This window comes from Podarcis bocagei (genome assembly GCF_964188305.1).
Source record: "Podarcis bocagei genome assembly, chromosome: 5".
NCBI lineage: Eukaryota > Metazoa > Chordata > Lepidosauria > Squamata > Lacertidae > Podarcis > Podarcis bocagei.
The window spans coordinates 75,844,333-75,860,045 of record NC_138129.1 but is presented as its reverse complement, the minus strand read 5'-3'; the positions used below and the strand labels follow the sequence as shown (position 1 = coordinate 75,860,045).

Below are 15,713 nucleotides of genomic sequence, written 5' to 3'. Positions count from 1 at the left end.
TTTGATGAATATGTGGCAAAATATTCTCAAAAAAAGATATGCTAATATGCCTAGATTAAAATGTGAAATACTGGATGGAAGAAAAATTAGTAAGGAAAGATAATAATAATATATAGATGATTTGAGAAGGTCGTAGAATGCAAAGATTATTGTAAATTGTATAATGTGGAGGAAATTGAGTGGGGGCGGAGGGAAGTGGGAGGAAGGAGAAAAGAATAATATGATGGATTGAGGAAATAGAAATGTAAATGTATGGGGGGATGGGGAGGAAATGATGTTGGCTTTGGTACATCTGTATTGTAAAGTAATGTGAAAACCAATTTAAAAAAAACTGCTAGAAACTTCGGGTGATTTCTGGGAACGAATGTCTCACCCCATTGAGCTGTGCTCACAGTGTTGCAAGCAGTATGGCAGCCTCTCACACTTTGCTATGAGTTATGCCTCTTCAAGGAAGAGGTAGAAAGCTTATTTTTCAGGATGGGCTTCTAGAACACCAGCCCCCTTTCCATTTTTTAATCTGCTGAAATCATTACCAATGCAATTAACTGAGCACTTTCCCCTATTATTATTATTTTGCCTGTCCTTAGGCACTACGTCATATATCAAGCGGATAACTTATCATGGTGTCATGAAATATTCACACACCGACGCGCAATTATATCCTTTTAAACTGAAATCGTCCAGGACATAAATCTTTGTTTCTTCCCATGTACAGACTGAAGAGCCAAAAGGCTACAGCTACAGAATATTATGCATAACTGCTTAGAGAGAAACATATAGAGACTACAGCCAATCCTTCCAATTTACTTTAACTGCACCTACCAAGATTTTGGATTGTTTTACTTGAGAGCAGGGATGGGGACCCTGTGGCCCTCCAGATGTTGTTGGACTGTAGCTCCCAGCAGCCATAGCAAACATGACCAATATTTGGCAACATCTAGGAGTCCCAGTAGTGATGTATGGAAGTGAAAGCTGGACCATAAAGAAGGCTGATCGCCGAAGAATTGATGCTTTTGAATTATGGTGCTGGAGGAGACTCTTGAGAGTCCCATGGATTGCAAGAAGATCAAACCTATCAATTCTTAAGGAAATCAGCCCTGAGTGCTCACTGGAAGGACGGATTGTGAAGCTGAGGCTCCAATACTTTGGCCACCTCATGAGAAGAGAAGACTCCCTGGAAAAGACCCTTATGTTGGGAAAGATGGAGGGCACAAGGAGAAGGGGACGACAGAGGACGAGATGGTTGGACAGTGTTCTCAAAGCTACCAGCATGAGTCTGACCAAACTGCGGGAGGCAGTGGAAAACAGGAGTGAATGGCATGCTGTGGTCCATGGGGTCACAAAGAGTCGGACACGGCTAAACGACTAAACAACAACAACACAGGAGGGCCACAATTCCCCATCTCTGCTTAAGAGGAAGAAGACCTCATGATCAAGACCACACCTATAACAATATTGTACCTGGCCAACTCAGCACATCAAGCATATCTTTAGAGACACAATCTACACAAAGTTTTTATTCTCCAATTGATTGTGTACATGTGTATACGATGCCACTGAGGGGAGGCACGTGAACCAGCTTCTTACATGTAGACACTGTCAATCGCAGCGACTCACCCAGGACTAAAGAGCTGGACCACGCTAAAAAAAGTCCATGCCTCCTGTCGTGTAACTGAATGCAAAGAAGAACAAATGCCACTTGAGTGAATCAGGCCTCAGTGCTCATGAATTTTTCTCACCTTAGAGAGCATTTCAGAAGTGTCACGTTTTTTAATGACGATCTTAGGTCAAATACAGTGGTGCCCCGCAAGACGAATGCCTCGCAAGACGAAAAACTCGCTAGACGAAAGGGTTTTGCGTTTTTTGAGTCGCTTCGCAAGACGAATTTCCCTATGGGCTTGCTTCGCAAGACGAAACGTCTTGCGAGTTCCTGCAAGTTTGTTTCCTTTTTCTTAAAGCCGCTAAGCCGTTAATAGCCGCTAAGTCGCTAATAGCCGTGCTTCGCAAGACGAAAAAACCGCAAGACGAAGAGACTCGCGGAATGGATTAATTTCGCCTTGCGAGGCACCACTGTACATGCTTAATTGTATCATGCCTTTTCTCCAAAAAGCTCAGCACAAGTTTCTTCAATAACTATAATACCCAGCATTTCTAATGCACTTCAAAGTACTTGATGTGCTTCCCACATTCTCTCAATAATCTCTCTAAAGTGGGCATAATACCTGGAATAAGCTTCATATTTACAGTAGAGAGATAACAGTAAAAGTCTTCAACCTTTTCAGAGTCAGGACACAACTAGAACCCAAACATGCACTTGGGAAGCCTAACCTTTCTCAGATATTTGAATGGGAGTAGCGTTGCTCTTGAGACCCAGTAGCTGGTCTTGAACCACCAAGGGCTAAGAGGTGTTGGCTTGCCAGAGACCACCAAGTTCATGGCAGAGAATTTCTGAACTAGTGAATTCTTTGTTTACAGTTATGTGGGAATATAAGGATCTATCTATTTGGGTTGTTTCTAGTCTCCCCAATGTTAAATTCAGTTCTCCACATTTCTGCAATTGCAATTTTTAAAAAAAATTCTCCTGAAATTTCCCCAACATCCTAGTGTGAATGTCTGATATTTCTGCGTGCAATTTTGACATTTTTTGAAACAATGTAATACAGTTTGTATGTTATTTTCACTGCTGTGTTATTTTTTATGCACACTGACCTCCAATGTATGTATTTTTGTAAACAACCTTTGCAAAATTCAGTTAAGTGTTAATTTAAAAGAATGGCTGTGCTTTGATTCTCCTATTGCTTCAGAAAGTGTAGATTTGGTCGATTCACCTTTAAATGTAAACTGAACTGAATTTCTGCCCCATCCCTGCAGCTCAGCCTCTTCAATTGTACTTTAGTGTAGTGATGGCCAAACTTGGCCAATTCCCATCATCCCTGACCACTGGTCCTGTTAGCTATGGATGAGGGGAGTTGTAGTCCCAAAACAGCTGGAGGGCCAAGTTTGGCCATCACTGCTCTAGGGACTAGTAGGGCCGGCTCCAGACATTTTCCAGCCTAAGGCAAAGGATAAGACAAGTCCGCTTACCTTAAACAGTCAGGTAGCATTGTGGCCTGGCCATAGGCTTTGTCAGCCTGGGTAGGACAGCAGGCCTGACTACGGATGGACCAGTGACAGGCAGGCCTAGGTCCAGGGATTCCCCAGGGGGTGGGCCCAACTAGCCAAGGGTCATTGCTTGGGTCCACCCCCTGGGGAATAAATTGAGGCTGGCCCAGCACACCTCCACAGCCTTTCTGTCAGATGTCCTACCCTTCCCATCATATGCTCTTCTTTCATGCTAGACATTGCTATGGACATTGTCCTGATCCCTGGGGCTACCTGGCAGGCAAGGCAGTATTTCAAGTCCCAAGTTCAACAGTCGGGATACACGGTCTGGGGTCAATCTATATGTCCGAAGTCCAACCAGAAGCACCATCCCATAGTGGTCCTGGAGCATCCAAGCCAAGATCCATCAACATGGACAGCTGAGCAGACACAGCCCCTTAGCTCTGCTGCCCTTTGCTGCTTTGTGCAGCACCTGGGCTTAATGAGGCAGGTGACCCTCACCTGTCCTGAGCCTACTCCAGCTGAGAACTCACCTCCCAGAAATAGCGAGCCCCACCTGGCCAACTAGGGAGCTGGGCTGTAGGCTCTTGTCTGCCTCAGCCACCTAGAGCAGGCATAGGCAAACTCGGCCCTCTAGATGTTTTGGGACTACAACTCCCATCATCCTTGACCACTGGTCCTGTTAGCTAGGGATGGGAGTTGTAGTCCCAAAACATCTGGAGGGCAGAGTTTGCCTATGCCTGACCTAGAGCATATCTCCCACTGCTCCCTACGTCTCAGAGCCCACTGTGTTCATGGAGGCAGGGCCCCTTCTGACTCTGGCTCCTTCAGTTCTGGGTCCTCTCACCATCCCCATCACCCTGCAAGTACCGTATTTTTTGCACTATAGGATGCACTTTTTCCCCTCCAAAAATGAAGGGGAAATGTGTGTGCGTCCTATGGTGCGAATGCAGGCTTTTGCTGAAGCCTGGAGAGCGAGAGGGGTCCGTGCGCACCGGCCCCTCTCGCTCTCCAGGCTTCAGGAAGCTATCCCAAGTCTTGCAAGCCCGGCGGGATGTCCCGCGGGCTCGCAAGGCTTGCGGGCAGCAGCCTGCACCCAAAAGCTGGGGACAGCGGGGAGGTGCAGAGCCGCCATCCCGCTATTCCCCGACCTGATCTGGAGGCTGGGGGTGGGAGAAGCAAGCCTGCTTCTCCCCCCCACCATCCCCACAACCTCCAGATCAGGTCGGGGAATCGCGGGATGGCAGCACTCTGCCATCCCGCTATTCCACGACCTGATCTGGAGGCTGGGGGTGGGAGAAGCAAGCCTGCTTCTCCCCCCCACCATCCCCACAACCTCCAGATCAGGTCGGGGAATCGCGGGATGGCAGCGCTCCGCCATCCCGCTATTCCACGACCTGATCTGGAGGCTGGGGGTGGGAGAAGCAAGCCTGCTTCTCCCCCCCACCATCCCCACAACCTCCAGATCAGGTCGGGGAATCGCGGGATGGCAGCGCTCCGCCATCCCGCTATTCCACGACCTGATCTGGAGGCTGGGGGTGGGAGAAGCAAGCCTGCTTCTCCCCCCCACCATCCCCACAACCTCCAGATCAGGTCGGGGAATCGCGGGATGGCAGCGCTCCGCCATCCAGCTATTCCGCGACCTGATCTGGAGGCTGGGGGTGGGAGAAGCAAGCCTGCTTCTCCCCCCCACCAGCCCCACAACCTCCAGGCTTCAGGAGAGCCCCACCGCCAGCCCCACAAGCTCGGGGGACAGCGGGAGAGGCGCAGCGCGCCCTTCCCGCTGTCCCCCAACTTGGTTAGAAGGCTGGCGGGGGGAGAAGCCTGCTCCTCCCCGTCGCCAGCCCCGCAAACTCGGGGGACAGCGGGAGAGGCGCAGCGCGCCATTCCCGCTGTCCCCCGACTTGGTTTGGAGGCTGGCGGAAGGCTTCCTCCTCCCCCAGCCCCGCAAGCTCCCAGAGCGATGCCAAAGCTGCGCGCAGCTTCGGCATGGCTCTGAGTCCCGTTCTGGGGGAGGGGGAAGCTCGGGCTTCCCCGCCCCAGCCCCGCGCCTGGCGGGGGGGGGGATAAATTTTTTCCCCCTTTATTTCCCCCCCCAAATCTAGGTGCGTCCTATGGACCGGTGCGTCCAATAGTCCGAAAAATACGGTACTTCATCCCCAGCTGGTGTGTCCCAGGCCCGGCTACACCCCTTGCCTGAATCCTCTTCCTCCTCCCCATCGTCATGTCAGACCAAAGGAACTTTTCCACTTGAAAACCAGAGCCAATTTTCCATCTCCCCCCTAACAAAAGAAATCTAAACACTGAAAAGTATTATTAACCCACAATCAGCTTTCCTTACTATTTTTGAGGATGCCAATCACTGCACGATTGGCAATAGCACAAACATGGCAGAAGCTACAAGGATTTACTCTGGAATTTTGGTATAAAAATATATGATGCAAGCAATAGCAGAAAAGGTCGCCCATAATATTGTTTCCCATGGAAAACAAAAACCAGAGACATTTCTCACAATATGGTGGTCCTTTATTTTCTACACCAAAGATCACAGACAGGCAGATAATCTTCCTCAAGCTACATCAGACTTTTAGACATGGCAATAGACTATTAAAACATGTATGAGACTAAAGTTATTATCAGATATGACTCTCTTTGATGGACGTTTGGAGCACTGAATGTATGAATGTGTCTGACTTTGGAAGCTGATTGAAGATTGTAAAGACATTTATTGTGAATTCATCACGCTGTAGAAAGAGGAGGATGCGGCGGGGGGATGTCACAATTTTTACTGGGGCATTTTATAATATTACACTTATTATCTTTAATAAAATCTTTTTAAAATAAGGGTAAATGAAATGGGAAAGAGCTGACACAGCATAAGCTTTATTCTTTTCCTGCCACATTTATTCAACTCTTTGTAGCAAGCCTTTGGTGTACGTAATGGGGAAAATGAATCCCAATGTTTGTCAGAAATAAAAATGTAACTATTGAAGTACACGGGAAGCCATTATGCATTGCCAATACTTGCACTAGTTTTCACAATGCCATTGAAGACTTATTGCAAACCGCTAGTACAAAATGGTCACTGGGCTACTAACAGAGACCAGCCAAATGGATTACATGTTGCCAGTCTTTGAACAACTGCACTGGGGGCTGATCTGTTTCAAAGTTCAACTTGCTAGTGCTTACCCTTTGAAGCCGTGAATGGCTCTTGGAGCCAAAGATCTGGAGGACCACCTCTGCCCACAGGAATCTGAACCCCACCTTTGGAATGACCTTTCCACGAAAGCCGATGTTAATCTTTATGCTGCTTTTCTACCTTCGCTTTACGGTTTCTGCCATTTTTAATTTCTGACGTGTGATATTTAGGTGTTTTCCTTTAATGTTTTCATGTATTTTCATTGAAAGCTGGGATTTTTTCTTAGTGGAATGGCACTATGCGAGTATCTTAATTACTTTTTTAATTTATTAAGTATAGGCAGTGGGACGCGGGTGGCGCTGTGGGTTAAACTACAGAGCCTAGGAGTTGCCGATCAGAAGGCTGGTGGTTTGAATCCCCGCAATGGGGTGAGCTCCCGTTGCTGTCCCTGCTCCTGCCAACCTAGCAGTTTGAAAGCACATCAAAGTGCAAGTAGATAAATAGGTACCGCTCCGGCGGGAAGGTAAACAACATTTCCGTGCGCTGCTCTGGTTCGCCAGAAGCAGCTTAGTCATGCTGGCCACATGACCCGGAAGCTGTACGCCGGCTCCCTCGGCCAATAAAGCGAGATGAGCGCTGCAACCCCAGAGTTGGCCACGACTGGACCGAATGGTCAGGGGTCCCTTTACCTTTAAGTATAGGCAGAGAGGGAAGAATGAAATCATGAATCCTTCAAAAGCTGCATTTCCACATGCGTTACTAAAATAAAATGGGTGGAACTCAACTTTGCGCTATGACAAATGCTCCAACTGCACAAGCACTATAGCCTGCCAGATCTCCCCTCTCCTTCCCTCATGTGCTGTACTATGGGTTCTCCATCCCACCAGAGCAAAGGTCAGGAGAGCATGCGGGGCAGGGCAAACAGAAGTCTTTGTGCAGGGCTTCCGCTGACAGGTAAATCTTGCCCAATTACTTCACAGCAAAAAGGTCCATCCATCTCAAGTTTATTTAAGTGAGCATCATAGAACACAAAAATCAGTGTCTGAGTGTTCCATCTACATTGGAACTTGGATGGTAAGAACTCCCTATGAAGTGGATTCCAATTTTCTCTTGTCACAGAGTAAATAGGATGCATATTGAAAAGGAAATAAACACATATAGATGATATTGTGTTTCACTGTTCCTGCGCTATTAGCCAGACCCACCCCCACCCCCCGAGATGATAAGCTGTAACTGGGAAAGAGGCTCTGGATCAAAAACGATGAATACCAATCCTTTAAAAGTGTCCTTTGATAAGGGAAGTGTGCTACCTAATACACTCTAAGGAATCTAAATATAGATCTATATGGCACACAAAAGACAGAAATTTGAAATGAGCAGACTACTTCATTATATTTCACCTGCCTCATGCTATTAAATACCATCTTAAAAGAAAAAAACTGTTAACTGTATTAGATTTTGTATAAATTCTTGAGGTCCCCCCCCTCAATTTAACAACACTGTAAACATTTATTTCTTCCTAGAAAAAGAACACTACATATCCCTTCCAGTAACTCCTGTGCAATCTTAGATTTAAACAATTTAGAAATTTATTGAATTTTCAAAAACAAAAAGGTACAAAAAATCAACCTGGAGAAAACAACCCAAACATGCTGCTGTTTATAAATAAATTCAGAAACAGTTGCATTATTATTATTATTTCCTGCAAATCCAAACACACATTTCTAGAATTGAAAGTACTGTTGGCACACATCTTTTGATGTAATCACTGTGAATCGCTTATCTTTGAAGAAGTCACCAAGTCACTATGTATGGAGAGCAATGGAAGAAAAAAGGATAGCAATACTTATTCTGCATTCATATTTTAATTCATTGAGCATTTAGGAAATGTATGAGTAAGTGATGAATGAAAAAAGGAGAGAGTAAGTCAAAGCTTTTTCTTACAGGGCATCTAATTTCCTAAGTCTAGGAAGAGAAAGAAAAGAAGACATGCTTGAAAATAGTTTTTAGAAAACATCCACCTTAAATCTCAAAAGTTTATTTTACCTGTGTTTAAATCTTAAATTAGAAACAGACCACTTAAAGAAAGGATCATTTCAATATCAAGGACTGACTCTTCTTGACGGATGCAGTATTTATTATTGTATAGAAATATTGCATCACCTATTCACTTGCAGAGGTACAGGGAAAGGAAGAGGGGAGGAGTCCTGTCTCAAAACACTTGATCACTTCAATGATGGGTTTCTAGTTCAAGAATTGTCCATTCCCCTTGAGGGGAAGAACAATCTTCAGAGGAAAAACTTGCCACTGTGATGCTTGCTGAAGAATCATCCAGTGGAGATATCAGTTCAGTCCACCTACTGAAAGTGTCAATCTGTGCTTTACCCTGAGGTTGTGAACTGTCTCGTGCCAGAAAAAGTGTCTGGTTGATGAGATATTGTGCTAAGTTAAGGTCTTCAGGAACAGAGTTTTTGATGTCTAAGTTTGACTCCTGGTCAGATAACAGTTGCCTGAGAAGAGTCCAGTCCTGTTCTGCAAACGGCTGATCTTCAAAATCCACATCTAGAATGTTCAGTTCCGACTCCATCCTCTGCTCAAAAGCTTCTCCAACATCCATCTCGTAAATTGGAGAAAGGGTTTTTGGAGGCCGATGCTCATACATGCAGGTTTGTGTCAATCTGTCACAATCATCTATGTCTCCTGAAATAATTCACAATACTACACATTGTAAAAATTGCACAGGCTTTCCCCTTTTGCAGGGCTTTTGTACAGCATACTTCACTCAATGCAGCAGGACCAATCCAACCAGATAAAAGAGGTAAGGAAAAATGTAACTTGTATACAAAGTCCACAAATATTTGAGCCATTTTTTAAAATGCATTTAAAAAAGTAAATGAAACGAAGTACGGCTTATAAATAAAGCAGCAATCACCACTGGCAATTGACAATAAACCTCCATAATTGGAAAAAATTTCTGATACAGAAAATGACAAGTCATGTAAACCAACATTTAATGCACATGGATTTCTAAAACCACTAAAATAATAACTTAAAATAGGAAGGAGCAGAGCGAGGGAGGGGAAAACGAAAGGGAGGACATGATCACTAAACAGTGACTTAAGCCAAGTCAACCTCAAAGGGGCGAAAACAAATGGTTTATTCACAGGCTTAATATTTAAGTATTGCACATGCAAAGGGCAGCTGCAAGCAAGGACAAGCAAACAAAAAGAAGTACAGCTTGATAAGTCATCCATTCGTATGGTTCTTCAGAACACAAATCATCAGTTTAAAACTCTTAAATACACAGAAGTTTGAAAGATTCAGGTTCTCTGTGTTGTACTTTGGGGGTACCGAGTTGAATCCCTGTTTTAAGGAAGACACAAAACTAGACAAGAAGTTACCTAACCGTGTGAAGCAAGCATAAGTTTAAATGTATTAACTGTTGTTGTTTTTTAAAGCTGACCTTTCTCTTTTTAAAAAGAAATTATTTTTTCACTGGCAAAACTTAGAACTACAAGAATTCTGAAAAAGTATCTTAAGAGTATAGGCCAGCTTCTGCTGAAGCCAATGGCAAGGGCCCCACTGAATCCACCAGCAGCTTAAGAGGAGACCCTAGCTCTGTGCAAAACAGAAACAATAATGAATATAGCTCTTAAAAGGCAAATACGCAGAGCACTTTTAATTGAGAAGATTAATGTACTTATTGCACATCCCACTTTGATATAGATATATATAGATATAGATATATATTTATGTGAATCATATAGGCTGCTGAACCAATGGATAGCCAAGTTTCCATTAAAAGATGATACTGCCTATGTTCTTTTGGGTCAAAAATGAACTCAAGAGCAGGGAACAGCATCCCACTCTCTGCTTTGCCCATGATAAATATTCCCAACTGCCCACTGGACAGCGTCATACATATTCTATTATGGTCGAGAATATGGTATGCAACTTAAGATTTTGTTTGAAACATAAGCATTTAATTCTATAACAGTTTGGATAAAATTTCTAAAGGTATTTGCTAGAGTTAGTGTCTCAAACCCAACTATAAATCTAATATTCCACTAATACTTAATATCTTGAGGAACTTAATGCTTTTATTTCTGTACGTTACCTGCAGATAAAGCAGAGTTAGCGTATTCAGTAGATGCTGAATCAATCTCTTTCACGTGGCCTTCCTGAATCAGTATATGACTCCTACTTGGGTCTACAGGTTTTGCAGAATTGTTCTTTTGTAACTCAGTATTATCTCTTTGATGAAGATCCAGGTGACATGGTCTTCCTTGAGATTTTGTGTCATTGTCTGAGACTTTATTACACTGAAATTCATTGTTCTCTTCACTCTTGGCGTTTTCCTTAACTTCTGCAGGAGACGGACTATGTCTCACAATCAAATCTTTCTCGGCAGGCTTCTGTTCCATAACTGGAGTACTCTTCTCCTTGGGTTTTTGCTCATTGCCACAAGGGTCTACAGAAGCATTCTCACTTTTCTCTAATCTTTCCTTATCATTCTCCTTACACTCCAGGAATCCGTCTTCAATCTCCAAGGAGTATCTTGAATAAAATGTCTTGCCATGATCCTCATGGGAAATGCCATCAAACACATCAGAAGGCGTTGCAGCATCCAGAGAACGCTGGAGGGAGGTGTGGACCTCTCCACCATCGTCAGATCCCAATTCTTCACATTCATCCACTGAAAGCAATACTGAACGCTTAAAGTTTTTGGTGGCAGGGAATTCTTGACTTTCAGTATCATTTTCTGCTGCATCTTCAAATGCGAGATTCACAATTCCATGGAACTGCTGAACAGGGATTTCTGGTGGAGGCAGGTTTTCTACGACATTTTCCGTTTCAGACTTTTCATCTTCCGTTTCATCAGCCGAAGAGGAGACCTGATCAGCTTCTTGAGGAAACTGTGCAGCGGCAAAATTAGCATTATTCCCCCTGGAACCACCCCTTTTCTCATCACCTTGGTGCAGCCACGTTTCAGGCCTTTTTCTAGGGATCTCATCATCGCTTGTTGAAATAACACGGAAGAGATCAGAGTTTTCCTTTTTCATTTTCACTTCTATCCTCAGACTTGTGTCATAGATTTTGAGTTCTTCGGGTGTACTTGTATCACTGCTGCTTCTGCCAAGGAAATCATGGCATATCATAGTGCTGCACTTTGAAATCCCTCTTTCATTTGACCCCTCGTCATCCTGAGATCCTCCTGCATCATAGTCTTCCGATCTTGGCTTTATATCGTCGGATGATGTCGTTGCACTGCCAGTGTCCGATTCAGGGCTTTCTTTTGGATCAAGTGCGCTGGAACTCAGATTCCAATGATCTGCAAAGGGGGCCTCTGAGTTCTCATGGCTCTCTGGGGTCTCTGTGGTATCGGTGTCTTTAGATGAGCATTTTTCTGCAACATGCTCTACAAAAGATTTTGAAGCAGCATCTGATTCCACGGTAGCCGATTGGGATTCAGTCAAGGCAGATTTATCAGAGAATTCATCAGCACTTTCAGAGCCCATTATACAGACCTTAGAAGATTTCCTCCCCTCATGTTCAGAGTTAGAGCTGTCATTGACTGTTTCAGACAAGCTGTGCAATGGATCTTCAAGATAGTTAACATCCTTTGAGGTATCATTAGATTTGCAACCGACCGATGTTACTTGTGTTAAAAGGTTCTCTCCTGTATGTTCCAAGAGATTCTGGTAGGCAACAGAATCAGGAAGTATTTTGCACTTCAATTCTTTAGAAGCTAAAATTGCAGGATTCTGGCTAACATTTGCACAAGTCACACCCTTCTCTTCTCGGACATGCTGCAATTCTTGTACAGTTGTTTTGTTTACAAGTGATTTATCATCTTCATTCTTATGAACCTGTTTTGCTATCTTTTCAGTTTTCAGCTCTGCAACACAATGATGTTCCAAATTTCCTTTCGTGTCTCTCTCTTCAAGAGGGGTCACTTTTTCTGAATCAGGTATGTGTCTCTTATCTATCTCAAGCAAAGATGTTCTGCTGTTGTTCTTCTTCCCTGGGCTAGATTTGTTACTGCTATGTAACTGAGTTCCCAACGAAGTTGAATTTTTTTGCCCTTCTGCATGTAAATTCTTCTGAACTGGTGATTCACTTCTGGAATGCTTCTGGCTTGAAGAAGGAAGCTTTGGAGCAGGTTGCCCTGTAACTATTTTCTGTTTTTGGTCTTTATTGTTCACCATTTCACTCTTCTTTGAATGGTTTTGGGTTTTGGATGTTATTATTATTTTTGCTGTGGCTTTAACTGAAGCTGTCTGTGGCGATTTAGACTTTTTCTTTGATGAAGGTTGCTTCTCTGATTGAGTTAGATATTGGGTCATGTTTTTTTCTTCATTTTGCTTAGGAGAAAGTCCAGGCTTCAGTAGATTTGGGGTCTCTCCTGGTGGACCTACCGAAACAAAAATCTAAAGGTTATGCTACATTCCAATTTGCAGAGTGTATTATATGAAGGAGCAGTGAATGTCAACTGTGTCAGGACTTTCCATACAAAAAGAACTTCAAAAGGACACTCAAACACAAATAGACCAAAAATGAACAGAAGATTAAAGTTGTCCTTTGTGGAAGCATCATCACTACTAACCAGAACCACACTGTGGAACAGGCAAGAACTAGCAATCACTAGGCTAAAACTTAGAACACTGCCATCATTAATTACGTTAAAAGGGAAAGAAGTCTTTGCAGTATTATGACTGCATTTATTACACTATATTTGAGATCTGTAATTACACTAGCCACATGGTTAGTTTTGAAAACTATAAATTGATTTCTCACATACCACTAAAAGAAGGTATGGCATTGTAACCTAATTAGATGGCCCCTGCAAATTAGTGATGAGCAGCACTCCTATGAATGCCCCCAAATGGATCTGAGTTTTACTTACATTTCAATACAATGCATGGTTCCTTGAAAGTTACACCTGTATAATTCAATGGCGCTTACTCCAAGAAAGGGTGCCTAGCTTTGCAGTTTAGTCATCTAACCACATGCATCTCTGACAAAGATTCCCAGTTTGGAAATGGTTTATACAAAGTCAGCATTACACGTACAGGGCAAATCTTTACCTTGATTTTTCACAGTGTTAGCTACGTTTTTTGTCTTCTGTTGCATGGTAGAGTTGCCAGATTCATTTCCCCTTTTCTTCAAAACTGCCTGCGGTAGGGGTTCGTTGTTGCCCTTTCCAGTGCATTTCTTTACACTGAAAACAGAAACACGCTGCTTGAATTATTTGTAAGATTAAAGATCTAGAAGGTTAACATGATACTGAAGCATCTGCATGCCCTACATGCGTTTCTATGTGAAAAAGCACAAAATGCCTCTAAGAAAAAAAAGTCATAGCAGATTAAAAAGGGAGAAAATAGGATGTTAACAAGCAACAACATCTCTTGTTGACTATATAGCTTGTCTCTCCATTACTGAGAGAGCTCAGAATCCTGTTATTATTTTACAGTTGCAAAATGGAGAGTCTCAAATGATCTTTAGGGAGGGTTGAGGTATAAAGCAGCAATGAAACAAAACTCTATAGAATTCTGGGGTTCACAAATTCTGGCTGTTGCCCCCAATGCCACTCCTCTGGCACATGTTGAGGACTCATAGGAGAGGGTGAGAGCTTATCTGTGTTAAGGTAGGGAGAGTGTAACAAGCAATAAGAAAAACACATTTTTTAAATAAAAAACAACTTCCCCAAATGTGAGAGCACTCTCTCCCCATAGTCCTCTTGAATTCTCTAAGGAATCTGGGAAGCAGAATTTTGTGGCAAGCATGGGAATGGTGCCAGAAAGAAATGGTTGGATGATGCGAAGTCCTGAGAATATAACAAAAATAATTATAATTTCTTGCTCCAAATATAAACCAGAATACAGAACCTGGAACAAACACACAAGTTTTAGAATGTTTTGACTTGATGAACCTCATTTTCAACAGGGAAATAAAATCCTATCAATATGGAAAAACTAGTAGCCCAACTTCCAACAGACCTGTTCATGGAACCATTAGCCTCAAGATCATTAACATGTTTTTTAGCAGGAGCTCCATTAGACATCTTCGAAGCAGGCTTTGTTTTCAAAGCTGTATGATAAAATAAAAATAGAATTAGACAGTAAAGAGACCCATGTAATGAGCATCTGCTGGAAAGTTCAAATCTCACGGTTTAAATACAATATTTTAGCTTCAACCACTTCCTCCCCAAAAAGATGAACCTTGATTATCCACAGTTGCTCCAAATGCTTCCTATTCAAATAACCTAAGCTTATGATTGCAAATTTAGCTGACATCCCCAGGTAATGGCAGCTAAATGAAATGTATTAGATGTAAAGTAAAAAATACTCAAAGGAATAAATATATTTTACCCTCATCTTCAAACAGCTGTTCAAAATTCTGTGAAGATTTTTCAAAGGATTAGCTATGTATCTGTCCATGTTTTACCAATCTAAATTTCCTTTCTGCAATCAAAACATTAAATTATAAAAATCAAATAAAAAAAATCACAACCCACTTAGAAGTGATTTTTTAACAGATTCCTCCCCCCCCCCCGTTTTGCAGTGAACGATCTGTGAGGCAGGTCCAAAGGGAATCTCTATTACCTGAGTGCTTTTTGCCTTCATCTGTTAATTTTTCCTCTTTCAGTTCATCGAGCTGTTCAATGGACATCCGTAGATCTGTGCTGGAGTTAGTGGACTTGCTTAGAGTTTCTGTGCCCATAAGAGAGGGAGATTCCTTTCCACTGGTCTTCTTCAAAGGTTTTGCTTTAATCTGTACACTTGAGCTTCCAGGGAGTACTTTGGGTCTAGCGCCTGCAGTTTTACCTTCTTGATTTTTTGAGGCTTTGCCACTTCCCACATTTTTGTGTCCGCTAGCGGATAAAGACCGTTCGGAATCCTGTTTGGTAAGCAAGCTTTCGGCCTTAGCATTTCCATTATTTTCAGTTTTGGGCTTTATAACAGCTCTAGCCTTGGGCGAAGGCGTTTTCTCCCCCATTTTGGACTCTTTCATCATCTTGCAAACGGCTTTTTTGTTGTCTTTCCCCTTTAAATCGTCATGTTTCAAAGCCTTATTAGTGCCGTTCCTGTTGGTAGCTGATGTGTGCCCAGATGCTCCTAATCCATCAGATTTCATTTTATCCTGATTAGTGCAGGAACCACCCCAACTGTTTTGCTTTCTGTATGCTTTCAAAGCAGGATGCTTTAGAGCAGAATTGTCAGTAGTGCATCTGTTTAACTGGGAGGAGAAAAATATGATCATTCAGAAAAGAAAGGAAAACAGTAGGAGAGTCACAGTTACTTACTCTGAAAACTTAGCTATTTAGTTCAGCATGAGTCTTAACTACCACACTTGAAGAAAACGTTCTTATCTCCATTTCTGAGGTTTAGAAACAACAGCTAGTTTAAACATCTAAGGTTGCTTAAGGGCTCACCAAATTTTCAAGGAGGGGGCTGGGCCCCCTCAAAAT

The 15,713-nt window shown here is 42.9% G+C and overlaps 1 protein-coding gene and 1 long non-coding RNA gene across 6 annotated transcripts in view; one reads left to right on the top strand and one right to left on the bottom strand.

Annotated features, from left to right (window-relative positions):
- The window catches only part of LOC308586948, a 562,568-nt gene that overhangs the window by 129,355 nt on the left and 417,500 nt on the right, over window positions 1-15,713 (top strand). The window lies entirely within an intron of this gene.
- The window catches only part of BTBD8 (BTB domain containing 8), a 45,289-nt gene continuing 37,388 nt past the window's right edge, over window positions 7,813-15,713 (bottom strand). For all 5 annotated transcript variants that reach the window (XM_081193932.1, XM_081193934.1, XM_081193933.1 and 2 more), the window contains 5 exons: window positions 14,848-15,481; window positions 14,242-14,332; window positions 13,330-13,463; window positions 10,359-12,656; window positions 7,813-8,941 (listed from right to left, as the gene is read on the bottom strand). In XM_081193932.1, coding sequence (XP_081050058.1) covers window positions 8,472-8,941; window positions 10,359-12,656; window positions 13,330-13,463; window positions 14,242-14,332; window positions 14,848-15,481 — 3,627 coding nt within the window. In that variant the 3' untranslated portion in view covers window positions 7,813-8,471. The remainder of the gene's footprint in view (window positions 8,942-10,358; window positions 12,657-13,329; window positions 13,464-14,241; window positions 14,333-14,847; window positions 15,482-15,713) is intronic.